The sequence below is a fragment of the Phoca vitulina genome, unplaced genomic scaffold, assembly GCF_004348235.1.
Source record: "Phoca vitulina isolate PV1807 unplaced genomic scaffold, GSC_HSeal_1.0 scaffold79, whole genome shotgun sequence".
NCBI lineage: Eukaryota > Metazoa > Chordata > Mammalia > Carnivora > Phocidae > Phoca > Phoca vitulina.
In genome coordinates, this window is record NW_022589782.1 from 453853 (window position 1) to 471223 (window position 17371).

At 56.2% G+C, this 17371-nt stretch overlaps 1 protein-coding gene and 1 non-coding gene across 2 annotated transcripts in view; both read left to right on the forward strand.

The window, feature by feature from the left end:
• The window catches only part of DNAAF5 (dynein axonemal assembly factor 5), a 49299-nt gene that overhangs the window by 29368 nt on the left and 2560 nt on the right, over positions 1-17371 (forward strand). The window contains exons 7-12 of the mRNA XM_032394176.1: positions 1147-1290; positions 2818-2986; positions 5227-5374; positions 7800-7950; positions 8650-8806; positions 11152-11343. Coding sequence (XP_032250067.1) covers positions 1147-1290; positions 2818-2986; positions 5227-5374; positions 7800-7950; positions 8650-8806; positions 11152-11343 — 961 coding nt within the window. The remainder of the gene's footprint in view (positions 1-1146; positions 1291-2817; positions 2987-5226; positions 5375-7799; positions 7951-8649; positions 8807-11151; positions 11344-17371) is intronic.
• On the forward strand, positions 1975-2158 carry LOC116625591. Its single transcript, XR_004298111.1, has one exon. It is a non-coding gene; the product is annotated as a U2 spliceosomal RNA (small nuclear RNA).

Consider the following 17371-nt stretch of genomic DNA (forward strand, 5'->3'; position numbering starts at 1 on the left):
CGTGTGAGCGGTCAGGCGTGTGTGGGCCACACTCCTCTGTGATCCAGCGTGAATTCTTTGTTTGAAGTCCCGCGATTCATGTCACTTGTGCATGAGCCACAGAAGTCCAGAACCGCCTGTGCACGGGCCCTTGTTAGTGAGACTGCGTGCGTGTACGACTTCAGTGTCAGCCCACTGCTGCGTGACCGCCGCCCCAGCCTTTCTGTCCTTTGTGAAACCTGCGTGAGGCACACTTGTGGAGGGACATATCTGAGGAGCAAACATGGACCTGGGCAGTAAGGAGTTCTGCCCCACAGTCGATGAGGCTGAAGTCCAGGAGGTGAGCGGCTCGCTGGATGGACCTGGCCGAGGTGCCCCCTGTTGTCGCCGTCCATCAGGAAGCATGTCCTGAACCACAGAACTGTATTTATTTATTTTTTAAACTTACTATTACAGAAAAACTCAGAAACACACAGCAGTAGAGAGAATAGCAGATGAAGCCCCGCATGCCCCCACCCGGCCTCAGTGGCCATGGGCTCTGGGGCTCCTGTTCTGTCCACTTCCTCCACCTTTTCTGTTACCTTGGGGGCAGGCTGGGAGGGCTGAGTGTTTGCAGGTGACTCCAACATGCCCTGTCATTTCCCTTGTGAATTTTACGGGATGTGTGGCTAATGCGTAAGAACTTCTTTAAATGTAACTGAGAGGCTGCTAAGCATTTCTTTCTCGGGCCGTGTTCAGTTTCCCCTGGAAAAGAACACCATGAAAGTTTTCCATGAAAGAAGGTGCTCCTGTGGTCCATGTGTTTCCATCTGTGGCCCTAGTGTGCTGTGTCCTGTGGGTGTGGGCCCTGGGGCAGGGGGAGGGAGCTGGGAACTGGGGTGCGGCACAGGGGGGCCCTGGGGCAGGGGGGCAGGATGGGGGGAGCAAGGGGGAAGGGAGCAGGGGGGCCCTGGGGTGGGGGTGGGGAAGCTGGACCTGGGGGGTTGGGGGGGCAGGGTAGGGGAAGGGAGCAGGGCAGCCTTGGGGTGGAGGGAGGCAGGACCTGAGCAGAGGGGGGCAGAGGGTCAGGGGGGATGTCGGGGGGCCCTGGGGTGGCAAGGGGGTGTTGGCAGGGGGCATGTGGGTGGGGCCAGAGCTGGCTCACGGAGCTCCCTGCTCTCTTCACAGCGCCTTTACGGGGAGCACCTACTGCTCTGCGTGCAGACGTTGGTTTCTGTGTGCCGGGAAGACTGCAGAGGGTGCAGCTTACAGCTCATGGAGGTCCTGGTGACCGTCATGGCCCTCTCGGGTGCCACGGGCCTCAGCGACAAGGTGAGGCTGCGGGGAACCCCCCGCTTTGCTGTGTGGGTGATGGAGCTCATGCTCAGGAAGGTGCTCATCTCTGAGCAGATGGAACCACCGTCTAGAAATCCTCGTGCTCTGGAGTCCGAAGCCTCGGGCTCACCAGACTCCACTGACTAGCAAGGCGGAGGAGTGTGTGGGACATCTGGGATGAGTGCTCATGAGGTGGCTGTAGGCGTGCCCAGGATTCTGGAAAAGCCCCAGCTGCCTGCTTATCGTTGTGTCGCAGAGGTCACGACAGCTGCCAACAGGTGGACAGGACAGAGCCCGTCCTCACCTCCGGCCTGTGGTTAAACACATATGTGACCGACAGCCCAGAGGGAAGATAACGTCGTGATTTCCTCTCTAATCACAGGCCAACTTTGCAGAATTACTTGTGTTTTTTCCCCTCTTGGTCTGAGCTTTAAAAACTGATGTCCAGGTTCCCTCGGGCTCTGGGACCATCGGGAGGCCAGTGTCTTGCCACCTTTCCAGGAGAGTGTGATTTTCCCTCTGGCTCTCTCTCGCCAGCCGCGGGCAGATCTGGGGGCTGACCCGCATGATGGAGAGGCGCCCGGGCGCGTCACGGGACCCCGTAACCAGGAGGCCCTCTGCCCTCCCTCTCCTTTCTTGGGCCTCCAAACTTTGTTTTCTCTCTCTAAAAACAACCTTTCCATCGCTTCTCGGCCTTTTGGCTAAGATCAAGTGTAGTATCTGTTCTGATATCTGATAGGCTCTTTATCCGAGGACAATATATATTGAATGGATTCTTGGAGCAGGGAGATGGAATAGGAGCTTGCTGCTTCCACTCCACGCATCGACCTGGTATTGCAGTACTTCCAGGAATGGTACACCCCCACCTAATTTAAAAAAAAAAAAAAACTTTCCAAAGGGCACATATCTTAGCAGGCAACTTGTCAGTACAGAGCCACAGACAGAGCTGCGCACCTGGGACCCGAGCGAAGGAAACCCGCCAGCCGTCAGGCTGCAGGCTGGGAGGTGGCTGCCGGCCTGTATCCTGTCCCCTTGCCCTCTGTTCCCCCAGAGGGCAGTTGTCTCCACTGGAAGGCCCGGTCGTAGGGTGATCTCAGGCCAGCATTGTGTATGTCTGCTCAGTCCAGTGCCCTGCTGCCAGCTGGTGCCCAGCTCTCCTGCTGCAGAGGGGAATGCAGACCCCAGAAGAGGGTGGTCTCCCGTGAGCCTCCTGTCCCCAGGCGCCCCTGGCATTGTGCAGAATGGAGGCACGGTGGCTGAATCTCTCGTAAACGCACGTCTGTCTGTTTTGTTGTTTGTTGTCCAGATGGCATTGACGCCACAGTGCACAGTGGCTGTCAGTCGGGCGCCTGCCGTCCTCACCGCAGCAGGCCCTCCAGGGGCTGCTCATGTCACGCTTCCTCACCGGTGGAGTGTTCGCAGTTGGCCTGAGCTGCTCTCACTCTCTGATGATGAGGATGGGTCTCCACTGGGGCTTTTGAGCCTTAAGAGCAGGGTTTCCCAGCCTGTGGCTCGCACTTGCAGGTTCAGGAGACCATGGACGCACTGGCCGCGGTGCAGGATGTGGACGGCAGCCAGGATCTCTACCGAGAGCACGTGGGCCCCCTCATGGAGTGGGTGGCGGCTTCGCACCACGACTGGACCGTCCACTCTGTGGAGCTCCTGCAGTTCAATGTCGTGGTCACCCATGCAGGTGAGTTCCCGCCATGCCCAGACTGGTTCAGGCCACGCCAGGAGGCTCCCAGCTGAACCAGGAGACCACAAGCCAGCTGAACCGAGGGTGACTCAGTCTCTCCCGCCCATGGGAACCAGCCTTTTGAGAACCGAAACCTTAATTTTAAAAACGCCAAGAATGTTATTTTTGAAGACTGTATGTAACGGGGCTCTTCAAAGTCTGCCAGGCATATGGTTTTGATGTTAAGCCTCGAAGGTGTGATTTCTCAAGTCCTCCTCCCGTGTAGCCCGTGTTCTTGAGGTACGCCTCAGCGTTGTTGAATGTAGCGCAGCAAACGGGGATTCTGTGTGGGCCTCCAGGCCCGTCCCTGCCAGGCCGCGGGGACGATGGAAGAACATTTCCTTGGGCAAAGCTCATGCTCACACTCATGCCTGCTCCCTGCCTTGTAGAAATTCCTCTCTCGGACCAGTCGTGGAGAAGGTTTCACTGGACATACTTCATTTTAAAAGATGATTCTTGAAAAAAAACAACAAAACTTACTCTCAGACCCTGATCAGCAGCTTCCCTCCCCAATTTAGAAAGCAGCCAGAGGCTGCAAACCCACGTGCCGTTGGGGCTGATCAGGAAAAGCTGGGCCATCGGTCACAGCAGGGGGAGCAGATGGCGGGGGGGGGGCGGGGGGGCGGCCACTCTGCACTTTACCTTCAATGAACCACGTGTTTTCTCAGAGTATAAATATAATGTATTTGCTCCCTTTGTTTGAAAGCATCCTGTGTGTTCTGGAGGGGTTCATTTCCAGGTGCCCCGCGACCCTGGAGGTGTGGGCATGCCCGCACACGCCGGTTGTGGGTGTTGCTCTTCAGCTCTCCAGGTCGATGCAGTCCTTGAGGACTTTCTGCGGGAGCTCAGATTTACCCATCTTTTTATACCGTTAGTGTGGACAAACGCCCTGCAGTTTGGATGGGTTTTTTTCCTCCTTATTTTTACAGAGAGCGTTTAAAAGACTTGACCTGCTAAAAATGATGCGTTTTTGGTGCCCAGCTGGTAAAGAGGAGACCGTGCGTGAGCTCGAAGTGTGTTTACAGGAGGGGCAGGAAGATGTTCACAGAAACTCCTCTGTCCTTTTGCTGGTGCATTTTCTCTGTGTTTTGTGAAAAAGCAGGAGATTGGTAACTACTCCTGAATGACCCCACCCTCCTCCTCCAGTGAGAATCATACGGACCTTGGCCTTCTGTGCGATACTGAAGGAAAATACACCACAGGGACCGTGAGCACTCGGCGCTCGCCTGTGCTGGAGGCGTCCTGCGCCTAGGCCACAACGTCCTGTCGGGTTTTGTTTCTCTTTCTTCCCCGAAACCCACACCTGGCCTCAGGTTAACAAAAGGCCTTGCTTTTCCATCTTTTTTTTTTTTAAGATTTTTTTTATTTGACCCAGAGAGAGAGCACGAGCACAAGCAGGGGGAGAGGCAGAGGGAGAGGGAAAAGCAGACTCCTCACTGAGCAGGGAGCCCGCTTCAGGACTCGGTCCCAGGACCCTGGGATCATGACCTGACCTGGAGGCAGACGCTTCACTGACGGAGCCACCCAGGCGCCCCTTGCTTTTCCATCTTGCAGCTTTGATGCCAGGTTTGAGTCGGAGCATCTGAGAAGACCCCAGTTGCTTTGCTTGTTCTCAGGCTCGTTGCAGAATGAGCAGGGTGGCCTGGAGTGGCCCTGTTGGTTGTGGAATGCCGGGGGGGGCCTGCCTGGGGGGCGGCGCTCCATGACCCGTGTCCATGCAATCAGAGTGCGTGTCTACACCCCGGGGACTGTTTATTCCAATCACGACTCTGTGATTCCAGATACTGAGGGTCCTTCCGCACGTCTGCGGCCCCCGCTAGCCTGGGGAGACCTGCAGCAGTGCCACCCAGCAGCAAGCTTGAGAAGAGCGACGGTTGCCAAGTGTAGGGGCAAATATTAAACACCTTACGTGTTCTGAATAATTTATTTGGGTTGATGTTTAAAATATTGCTTGACTTGAATTTTTTTTTTAAGAATCTGGAAAAAATATAAGGAAATAGGAAGTTTCCATATGGAATGAGTAGCATGATTTTGGGAGTTAAATGTTTTCTTTTACAACGACATCCACAAGGAGGGGAAGGTGGTGGGACAGGCCATGGCCCCGCCTGTGCTGACGGCCCCTCCCCCGAGCCCGCGTGCTGTGGTGGGGCCCGCTGACTGCGAGCAGGAACCGTGGGTAACGCGTGTGTGTTCTCCAGGCCCGGCGCTGGGAGAAGTGCTGCCCCACCTCGTGCCCATCCTCAGGAGCTGCCTCCAGCCGGCCAGAGACCCACAGATGCGCCTAAGGCTCTTCTCCTCCCTGTCGCGGGTACTGCTGAGCGCAAAGCAGACCGTCGACTCCCAGGGGTAGGTCTGCCCGGCCTCCGGCCTCTGCGGGGTGCTCTCAGGCCGGAGCTGGGTCACCCCTGGGCTCTGGCGCCGGCCACCCTCCCTGGGTAGACCGACGGCTCTGGCAATGAGCGCCCACCCGGACAGACACGAAGTCAAAGTCATTTTCATGTGGCCATTAAAATTCCATCAAAGGAAGAGGTTTTAGGGAACATTAACTATTAATGGTTTATACATTAGGTGTTCTCAGTTTTAAAAGCCTTTCAAACCTAACAAAGAATGGATTGACTCACCATTGGTGGATAAAGCGTTAGAAGAACCTTCTGTCCACGCAAACACGTGAAGGGCCTCCAACGTGACGGCTCTGCAGTGAGGGAGAGGAGACAGGGATGCTGGCGGGAGGGAAGGGGGCGACCTGAATCCGCAGCAGGGCCGAGGCCCGTCCAGAGCAGAGCTGGGTGCCAGGGGAGGGCAGGGTGGGGAGGCGTGTGGGTCCCTGTCCCCTCAGAAGGAGCATGTCTGTCAGGAGCGGCATCCTGCCGTGTCACTAGCGTGCTGGGACGCATGCCGTGAGCTCTTCCAGCCCATCGAATTGCAGGGAATTCCGTGTCCTGCTCGTCGGCACGAACTCCGAGCCTGCAGGGGCCATAAAAACAAAGTGCCGCCCTGGGCAGAGCTCCGTGTGGATGAGCCACAAGGGTGTGAGGGCACGGGTCGGCTGGCGCCCCGGAGCCTGTGCTCCCCTGTGTCCTCTCGAGGGGCCTGAGCAACCCCCAGGCAGGGGGAGCCCTGGGGGTTCCTCGCTGACCCTCTACTACCGGAGCGTGTCCACCGGCTGCCTGCAGGTCCCGCTCAGAGGCGGCAGAGGGCAGGTGCTGAGAGGGCTGCCCTGGGCCCTCGGTCTCACGAATATCTGACAGTGACGAGACGGGGCTTCTCGGTGTGAGGAGGTGCTGTTTTGGGGGCCCCCTCCATGGATGGGGCTGCTCCTCCCACAGAGCGCCCCCAAGCATGGGCCCTGGGCGCCATCCCCAGGCACACGGCCTCTGCTCTCCAGGGCGTCTGTGGACATGCAACAGGCCTTCTTGGCCACCACCTCAGCCCCGTCTGCTCCTCGAGGTTGACTGAGGACTGGGGAAGGGGTGGTAGGAGGTCTGTCTGCAGGGCTGCCCGCGAAGGTGGCCGGGGCTGAGGAGTACACACCCGTGGGCTCCTTGGGCGGTGTCCTCATTCCAACAGGGGCCCACCTGCAAACCCTTGTGCAACTTCCCATGCACGGGAGGCACCATTCCAAAAAGTCAGGTGCTGGGTCTTCCTCCGCGATGTGTCGCTGCTTCCAGCGCGGGTTCTGACCGACCCGGGCCGCACGTGGGGCCTGCCTGGTGCCCCATGGCCGAGTGGCAGTCGGGCCAGCACTCAACGCTGCACTTTTCCAGCCACTTGACCTGGACGCCTCGGAGGTCGGCACTGGGGGTTAGGTCTTTCTAAAGAGACCTCTTGTGAATCACTTTGCAAGAAACAGCAGCTCTTTGCATAAAAGTTAAAGCTCATGGAAAACCTAATCCGTGTGTGTGTGGGTGTGCGTGTGGGTGTGTGTGCGCACATGTGTAAATGGTTCAGACCACAGTCCCTCACTCACCTGCGTCGCTGGTTCTGGGATGCCCCCTGCTGGAAGCCAGCAGGAGGAGCCTCCCGCAGAAGGGAGGGTCAGCGGGGGACGAGGCCCGGGACAGACCAGAGGGACGGCCGCAGGACGCAGGGAGCAGCCAGGGTGCTGCGCAGCTCGGGCCTCGCCCTGGAGGCTTTACCTTTTCAGTATCCAAGACCAGCTGGTATTTGGGATGGGAGCCATCTTTGAAATATGCTTTGGAATAATGTTCAGAAATAAGTTGGTGGATTCTTTGTTGACCCAAACGTGTTTCGATGTAAGGGTGGGGGCGCAGTGGGATTTGTGAGGACGCTCCAGTGTTCCTCTGTGCAGCTTTTAATGGGGTGTTCAGTGTGCGGCCCCATGCCGGCCAGGCCGACTGGGACGTGGGAGTTTACCATTGAGACGACGTGCCCTGACTGCTGGCTTTCAAGCCCCGGTGCAGACCTGCGGTGCCCTCCCCTTGGGTGGAGGGGCGTGTGCCCACGGGGGACGGTTGGGGGTGGTGTGTGTAGGATGGACACACATGCAAGTGACTTTGCTGGCCTGGTCACCTCACACCTCTGCTTTCAGAGGCAGGAGGAGGGACAGGCGAAGCCCCTGCAGCAGAGGGGTGGGGGCACCCTGGAGGCTCAGAACCTGCGCTGGGCCCAGCAGAGGCCAGGAGGAGCCCTAGAAGGCTGTCCGCTCCCCCGCAGGGCTCTCCCTGCCCCACAGGGCGCCGGCGCCAGGGAAGCCGAGGCCCGCTGGTTCTGGCTCGCTCCTTTTCACCTGTGCTCTGTGTTTCCGCCCCAGGCAGTTTCACCACTATCTCAACACTGTGGCGAAAGACATCTTGGTCCCCAACCTGCAGTGGCACGCGGGGAAGACCGCTGCAGCCGTCCGCACGGCAGCTGTGTCCTGCCTCTGGGCGCTCCTCAGCAGCGACGTCCTGTCGGAGAAGCAGGTGGGGCTCCCAGGGGCAACTGCCGCAGGAGGGGTGCACACGCACGCAGCTGCCAGACCCCGCGTTCCGCAGCCCACGGAGGGGCGGGAGCCTGGGGGCCACGGGCCAGTGTGCCCCACAGGCAGCAGTTTGTGTTCGATCATCGGGGGCTTTCCTGGGCTTACATGCTGAGTGTTGCTTTTGCAGAGCACAGAGTGTAACCACAGGACCCTCCCTGAGTTGGGCAGATCTCGGGGTTTCTGTGCTGCTGTCAGGGAAGCGGGACAGCGGTTTGAAGGCCTTGCAGTCACTGTGCTCAGCCCCACGTCTGCACACCCTGGCCAGGGGCTTGCCTGGCTCCACTTCCTGCTACGCTGAACCACCCCGATCCAAGTTACAGCATCCCCCAAATCTCGTTGGACACAGTAGACACCGTGCTAGTAAGGAGCAGACTATGTAGGATCTGTGTTTCTCTAAGACTGTGTGAACAATGGACTTATCAACTCACCAAGTTAAGCAAAATTGTTCAAGTCCTCTAGATTTTAAAATCAAGGTTCAGGTTTTCTTACGTAAAAATTTCAGGATGGTATTCCAGACTCCTTTCTGTTTGTATGAGAGCCGGGCTCCTTCCGTGACGGGCAGGGTGCACACGGCGCATCCCTAGCAGTGTCCTCACCGGGCCTGGGCCCGTCACCAATCCCTCGTGTCCTCTCGTTGCAGATCCGGGAAGTGCAGGAGACGCTGATGCCGGACATTCTCACCACCCTGGAGGAAGACTCTCAGATGACTCGATTAATTTCGTGCCAGATCATTAACAGATTTCTAAAAACCTCCAGTGGTGTGGCTGATCCAGATAAGTTCATCAAGATTTACCCTGGTAGGACGTTTTTCTTTGTTTCTTTTATAGGGAAACTAGAAACTGCTCCTTTGACTCCTGGTCAGGTTGGTGCTGAGTCCCAGCGCGGCCGTGACGGATGAACCGTCTGTAGGTAGATAGCATAGCACAGGAAACGGGGCGGCCTGGGCCCGGGAATTGGGGGTGCAGCCCCGCCGCATGGCAGGGGTCCCGTGGTGCGAGGGCGGGCACCCAGCCGTGCCTGAAATCCCGCGTCTCCACCCTTCTGGAGCCCAAGCACCAGGCGAGTGTCAGATGTCAGATGCAGGAGCAGAGTAGCAGATGCAGAGTCCCTAAAACCCCAGGAAAACCCAGCAGGAAGAGGGATGGCAGGTACCCCCATCGCCAGAGGGGAGATACGAATTCTAGAACCCACCTCCAAGTTCAAACAGAAATGCAAACGGGAACCAAGATGCGACCGAGAAAGAGCCCAGGAGACCTTCTCGAATGCCGCGCAGAGACTCCAGGGAGGGGCCCTGTGGAGACGCAGGAGTGGGGTTGGCGCTGGCTGGGGCTGCAGTGTCTGGACACACCCGTGGCTCTCGATTCCTACGCCCGACCACGGCCACGCAGCTGAGCCTCGGCACCTGTCCCTTCCCCGGGCCGGAGCAGGTAGTGATTCTAAAAGGCGGTCATAAGAATTCCTGAAAATGAGATTCAAAGCGGGCCCACTGGGTGCACGAGACCAAACATGGGAGAGGGCAGACTCCGTGAGAGGAAGATGCGCATCTGTGGGGAGAGGCTTGGGCTGTGCACACAGAGCTCCGGAACAAGGGACTGATGGACGGACAGCCAACATCAGAAGAGGTGGTGGCCCGGAATGTTCCGGAATTGCAGACCATGCATCTTGATGAAACCCGGAGTCAAAGTCCCCTTTCCCACGCATTCTTACAAGTTAGGTTTTGCTTTTGTGTTTATTTCTGTCGCGACAACTGATGACCTCTGTACTCCTGTCTATGAGCAAATCCAACCGGCGTTTGGTTTGTGGACTGTCTGGACTTGGGATTTTGCTCACTTTTTAAAACAAAAGCCAGTGGAAAGATGACTCATTTTGGGGCATTTGGGGTTAAGTCCAGAAGGATTTCCTCGGGGGCTCCGTTATTTTGCGGCACCCAGCTCATGCTCTTGGAAGCGGTGTGTTTGCAGAAGTATGGCCGCGTGGCCGAGGAGGGCAGATGTACCCTAAGACCTCCCACGACTTGGATGCATGCACCCAGCACAGGCCCCACGTGAGCCACCTGTCTTCCCGAGCCAGCCGTTGCCCTTGACGGCTGACCCCCAACGATCCCAGAAGTGAACTTCCAGGCCGTCTCTTCTACTTAAAACAAGAGGGTTAGGAGTCAGCATCACAGGAAGACGCACCACCCCAACATTGGCCCGTGCCGGCAGGAGTGAGGACAAGGGAGGGGTCCCTGCCAGAGACGCAGGTGATGGTGTGCTCGCTGGCCGTCCCAGGACTGCGTGAGGTGGTGCTGGCCGCGCCCCCTCGGTTTCTACAAGGTTTGCTTCCATGAGGCCCAGAACCCTTAGGAAAGAGCACCTCCCGTGAGTTAATGCCCATCAGGAAGCCAAGGGCCACGTGCTGAGAGCAGAACAGCGCAAGCCCGAGGCCCTGTGTGCCTGCGTCCAGGGGACAGGCCTCCCGCCAGGTGGGGCCGCTGCCCTGCTCCCCACCGATGTCTACCTCCTGCCGCGCTCACTGAGTCTCCAGAGACACCCAGCCACAGGGCCAGAGGTTTCTTGTAGTTTGGGTGAGAAAAATGTACGTTTGATAAAAACCTCACCCGTTAACAGTGAGAGTTTCTACCCAGAGGAGAGATGATTATTGTTTTCAGCAGCCAGGTGGTCTGGCCCCAGAGCTCAGCAGAAACAAAACCGATGCAGGTGCTGGCTGTCACCTCGCCAGGCCCTGAACTCCGTCCCTAGAGCCCGCAGTGTTGGGGGGAGGGCCCTCTGCACGTCAAGGGGCCGGGGCAGCCAGGTGTCCGCGATGCCCGTGGTGACAGACTCTGAGCATCTCGGAGCTACAGAGGGCCCGGGGCTGCCTCGCAGGTGAGGAGACAGGTACAGAGCAGCTTGGGCCTGCCTACACGCACGGCAGGCACAGGGCCAGGCACTCTGCTGCCCACCCTGGCCAGTGTCCACCCTCTGGCCGTGCAGTCGAGGGGTCCCAGGACCCCGGGAGCTGCCCCCAGCCCCTTGCATGTGAGCACCAGTCTCCGCACAGGAGGTGGGTTTCCCGGGGCCCAAGGGTGAGTATCCACCGCTGTGGGGTCAGGTCCCTGCTCCGGTCTCTGTCTCACTGTCCTGTCCGGCCCTGTCTCCAGAGCTCCTGAAGCGTCTGGATGACGTTTCCCACGAAGTGAGGCTCGCAGCCAGCTCTGCCTTGGTCGCGTGGCTGGCGTGTATCCAGAACGACGACGGGAAGTCCTACTACCAAAGCAACGTTCAGTTCCTGTACAGAGCGCTCCTCGTGTACCTCGATGACCCGGAGGGCGCGGTCCAGGACGCGGTGTTAGGTAGGTATGGCGTGACGTGCGCTTGGCTCTGAGACCTGTCTCGAGTGCGTGGAACTCGCCTCTTCGAGCACGGGGCAGCAGGTCCGCGGCCTTGGGATCCCTTTGGACCATCAGGGCCGCCCCAAGGGCTGGGTGCCCGAGTGTGCTTGTGGGGTACAGCCTGTGATATTTGCCGTGATAGAAGGTAAAGTGGAGGGCGCCTGGTGGCTCAGTCGCTTAAGCGTCTGCCTCAACTCAGGTCATGTCTCAGGGTCCCGGGATCGAGTCCCACATCGGGCTCCCTGCTCAGCGGGGAGCCTGCTTCTCCCTCTGCCCCTCACCCCACTCAGTGCTCTCACTCGCTCACGCACTCTCTTTCTGAAACAAATAAATAAAATCTTTAAAAATATAATTAAAGTTGAGAAAAATCTTAGACATGTATTAATTTGTTTAGAGTACCCATTGTATATTAACATAAATGACATGTGGTTTTGAAAGATATATTTTCCAAAACAAAATAACGAGCAAGAAGAATGGCGTTGTTTTACTTCTTTGCGAATCTCATTGAAAGACAGCTAGGTGTGCACAGCTTCTGTGTTCTGGAGGCCGTGGCGTGTGTCGTTGGGTGAAGTACGTGAAGGAAATCTGGCCTCAAGCAGGTACGCAGCTGGAAGAGAGAGGCGCCGTTTCGGGTAGTTGTGGGCATGCTTGCTACTGCCCCACACTGGACAGGCGGTCGTCCCCCGGAAGCTACCTGGAGGGCGGACCCCGGCGATGTTCACGCCCGATGGTCTGTCCTGCATGTCGGCCGGGTCCAGAAGTCACGCTGGTCAGCGTGGAGCTCAGAACAGTCTTGGGAAGAAAAGCTTCAGGAAGCTGTCTAGCTCACGGTGGCAGAAGCAAGTTCCTATACTTGCAGTTCCTGCCGGAAAGTCACAAACGCTGTCACTGGACTGATTTCTGAGCAGAGGTTCTGCTGGGTGCCCGAGTGTGCCTGTGCTGTTTGTCCCGTTCTTTGTCAGTTGGTCGTTCTTTGCGGGAAAAGTGTCGTCCTGGGGACCGAGGCACACCCCTGCCATGACCCCGTCACCGCCCAGGACGCTCGGAAGGCGGGCCCAGCTGCCCCGGGGAGCGCGGCTTCAGTGTCATCCCTGCAGCAGCCACGGAAAGCGTAATGCGAAGACATAGAAGTAAAACGCCAATCAACAGATCTTAGAGTGCAAGTGTAAAAAATACACATATAACCCAAAAGAAGTCAAGGAACGAGGACAGGAAGGACACAGAAACAGGGACCAACAGGAAACACACTGACCAAACCCAGCCCCAGCTGCAGTCTCGTGGAATGTTAACAAGCCGAACGTTCCAGTTAAAAGGCCGGCGTTGTCAAGTCAATAAAAAAATCACAACTTAACTCTAAATTAATGAATTAAATTAGAAGTTGGGTGCCGGAGGACTGACCTAATAAAGGGAATTTTTGCTGCTTTGTTGAGGACGTTCTCGAGGGAACTGGAGGGGCGGCGGGAGGCTCGCAGACCCCACGGCCGCCCCGCCCTCGCTTCGTGCAGCGCCGGGAGCAGATGCCGTGCCTGGTGGTGTCGTGGACACAGTTTTGACTCCCAAACCCGAGGGCCCGCAGGACCCCCCAGGGACCCTCGCGCACGCAGAGCCGCCACCTTGGGCCGTCGCAGGCGGGAGTGGGTGACCGTGCGGCCCGTTCGGACAGCTGGGCATTCTTCTCCGGGCACCAGCAGCTGGAGGACACACGGGTGTCCTGGCTCGGCTCCGCAGCCGTCCCCAGTGCATGTGTGGGGTCTGGCCTACTCGGCCAAGTTCTCACAGACCCCACACCTTGCTCTCCTCTCCTTCCTCTCCAGCCGGAGAAGTGATGAGTTTGTCCATCTCCGAATCTCCGTAGCCTGCGGCGTGGTTCCCACCAGGGGGCAGTGTGTGCACCGCCCATCCTCCGCCTTCCAGACGCGCTAGGACTCAGGTGACGCGGTCGTGGCGGCAGGCCGACCGCACTGCTCCTCTCTTGCAGCCTCTGCCCCTGCACTGCTGCCCTTCGGGTGCTCACGGCAACTCCAGCCTCGCGCACATCCTGCCCCCTTGCTGTCCCGTCTCAGTAGCCAGCCAGCCGTGTTTAGAGTCCTGCATGGACACGCCCCAAATGCCCCAGTCTCTCCTCACCAGCGGACCAGGGGGGTGTCTCCCAGATGACTGGCTCTCCTCTTCTGTGCTCCCCTCAACCCCTCACGCCTCCTGGGCCTCCTGCCTGATGACCTTGCTCTGTCCCACTGACAAGGTGAAGCTCCTGCGTGCCCTCTCACCCCCCAAAGCCACGCCCGTCATGGTGCCCGTGAGCCTTGCTGCCAAAGGCAGCCTGCTGCTCGAGTCTCTCCCGCACCTGCGTGCACTCCACGGGACCGCTGGTCACCGCCTCCGTCCTGTGGCCTCCAGGACGCCCTGGCTCCTGGTTTCCTCCCGTCCATCTGGCTGCTGCTTCTCTCTGCACTCGCTGTCTTGGTGACCTCTTCTCCTCTCTGACTTCAGATGCCACCCACGTGCTGGCGACTCCCAGACTGAAGTCCAGGGCAGATGTCTGCCCCCAAACTCTAGACACACACGTGCCCAGACCTCAGAGGGCACAAGAGTCCACCGGGCATGGAGGCCGTAGCATGCAGACCAAGCCGGGATGGCGCCCCCATTCGCCGACCCTGCTCCCCCTGTTCCCCCTGCTCTGTCTCAGTGGCTACCAACGGCCATGCCGTCCTCCTTGTGTCTGAGGGCAGGAACCTCCTGAGTCTGCTTGCCTGCGTCTGCCAGAGTCGCCCTGCAAGATGGCGTGGATGACACCAGTCCTTGGCCCACGGTGCCCGCCAGCTCCTTTCCCACCCAGAGTTCAGCCGCCGCCAGCCCAGTTACCGCAGTGATCACCAGTAACAACACTGTGGTTTCCTTCTTCATTCTGATTCTTCTCTGCTGCCCCCAGACTAAAATGTGAAAGGATCCACAGGATGGATTTTTTTGCCTGGCACGTAGTAGGCTTGCAATGGGTGTTTGTTGACTGAATCAGCATCAGTAAATGTGATAAGAAAATTGATCGTCTTTCTAAGCCAGTTTACCTGCTAACACAAAAACTGTTTCTAAAGCCAAAATGCCACACGGTCATCACCCTCCGGGATTTTGAAAGATTTTCATGATCCACTAACAACTCCAAGAACATTCTTTTTTTAAGTTCTTTTTGTCCACACTGTGACTATTGTGTACTATTGTGTACTGCATCAGATGAATTTAAAATGCTGTAATAACTTTTAGGGTGGTTTTCGTGCCACAGCTAAACTGAAGGGAAGGTACAGAAGTTTCCCACATACACGCTCCCCCCACACATGCAGCACCCTCCCCACACGTGGTGCGTTTGTCAGCACTGACGACCCACGGACACGTCAGCACCACCCAGAGTCCATGGTTCACAGGAGGGCCACTGTGGGTGGTGTGCCTGTGTGTGTGCACGAAGGAATGACATGGATCCTCCGTGACAGAGTCGCACAGAGTGGTCTCACTGCCCTGTGTGCTCAGCCTGATAGTCTCGAACCCCACCCCACCCCGACAGCCTCTGGTCTTTCACCGTCACCACAGTTGGGCCTTTTCCAGAATGTCATAGAGTTCAAATCCTGCAGCATGAAGCCTTTTCAGATTGGGGTTTTTTTTCACTTACTAATACACATTAAAGGTGCTTACATGTCTTTTCACAGCTTGCTAGCTCATTTCTTCTTAGCACTGGTTAGTAATCCATTGACTAGATGGACCACAGATCATCCATCCACTGTTAAAGGACATGAAACGTTGGCAACTATGGAAAAAGCTGCTATATGTATATGGATGCAAGTTTTTGTGTGGACCTAAGTTTTCAGCTCCTTTGGGTAAATACCAAGTAGCACGGTTGCTAAATCATGTGGTGAGACTGTATTTAGTTTTGTAAGAAGCTGCCGAACCGTCTTCCGGAGTGGCCGCCCCATCTTGCACTGCCACCAGCAGCCCGCTGCTCCGCGTCCTCTCCAGCATCTGCTGGAGACGGTGTTGTGGATTTGGCCGTTCTAACAGGTGTGTGGCTGTGTCTCCTTGTCGTTTTGATCTACACTTCCCTGAGGACACTCGAGGTGGAGCGTCTTCTCAGATGTGTTTGCCCTCTGTATCTCTTCCTTGGTGAGGTGCCGTTAAGGTTTTTGGCACGTTTCTTACTTGCATTGTTTTCATATTGTTTAGCTTTTGGAGCTTTTTGTATATTTTGGATAACAGTCCTTTATCAGATGTGTCTTGTTAATATTTTCTCCCAGTGTGTGGCTTGTCTTCTCAGTCTCTTGATACAGCTTTTTGCAGAGTAGAAATTTTTAATTTTAATGACATCCAGCTTATCGGTTATTTCTTTTGTGGATCGTACCTTTGGTGTTGTGTCTAAAGTCATCACCAGAGTCTCCGGCTGCAGGCCAGTGGGGAGCATGGCAGGGTCTCCGAGCGGAGAGAAGGAGAAGGGGCTGCCGGCGGTAATAGCCCATGAGAGCTTGTCGAGAGAACTTAAGAGAAATGCTGGCAATTTCAAGAAATCAAAAGTTGTTGCGTGATAAGGAAAAGCAGGTCCTGGAGTTGTTAATTCAGAGATGGGGAATTTCAAGAACTGATGAAATTGGCACTTAATCAGGGATGCAAGTTTTAGAAAAGGAAGTGGAGAAGAGAGACAGTGATATTCAGCAACTACAAAAACAGCTAAAGGAAGCAGAACAAATACTGGCTACAGTGTTTACCAAGAAAAACGCACAATAGAAAAGGCAAGAAAAGGTGCCATCTCCTCTGAAGAAATAATTAAGGATGCACAAGTCATGCTGTGTGTGTCCCGCTGACCTGGGTCCCAGGGGACCCACGGAGACCACACCTGGCGGATTTAGAGAGAAGTGGATTATTGGGTCAGATGAACAACCCTTCCGCTAATGGCGTAAACGGTCGTTTACTTACCGGGGACACATGGCAGTCAAGTGACCTAAGTAAATGTCATCGCCACACCCAGCGTCACTGGTTCTCTCCCGAGTTCTCTTCCGGGATCCTGTCGTTCTTGCAGTTTCATATGTCAGGAGTTAATTTTGGGGAAGGATGGAAAGTCTGTGTCTAGATCCTTCCTTCCCTCCCTCCCTCTCCCTCCCTCTCCCTCCCTCTCTCTCCCTCTCTCTCCCTCTCTCTCTCTCTCCCTTCATGCGGGCATCCACTTGTTCCAGATCATTTACTGAAAAGGCTGCCTGCTCCCCTGTGTCACCACTGCTGTTACCAAAGATCAGAGGACCGTTCATCTGCGTCCACCGTGGGTCTGCATCGTCCATGCGTCTGCGTCGTCCGTGCATCTGCATCATCCATGCGTCTGCGTTGACCGTGCGTCTGCATCTAGGCTCTCTGTTCTGGTCTATCAATCTGTTTGTTCTTTGAACAAGACCATACTGTCCATTACTCTGGCTTTATGGAAAGTCTTAAGTCAGATTGTGTCGGGCCTCCAGCTTTTCTCCTTCAGGGCTGCACTGGCTATTCTGGGACTTTGGCCTCTAGATACAGACTTTAGATTGAGTTGGTCAGTATCAATCTGGGATTTTGATTGTGATTGCCTTAAATCTACAGATCAAGTTGGGGAGAACTGGCATCGTGACAGTATTGACTTCCTATCCATGAACATGGGCTCTCTCCATTTATTATGTTTTATTTTCTTTTATTTATATATTACCTTTGTTTTATTTGCACATTACCTTTTCCTTTTTTTTAAGGTTTTATTTATTCGTTTGAGAGAGAGAGAGCAAGCGCAGGGGGAGCAGCAGGAAGAGGGAGAGGGAGAAGCAAACTCCCTGCTGAGCAGGGAGCCCGATGCGGGACTCGATCCCAGGACTCTGAGATCATGACCTGAGCTGAAGGCAGACACTTAACCGACTGAGCCACCCAGGTGCCCCGATCATGTGATTTTCTTTTTCAGCCTATTGATGTGATGGATTATATTAATTGATTTTTAAATATTGGACTA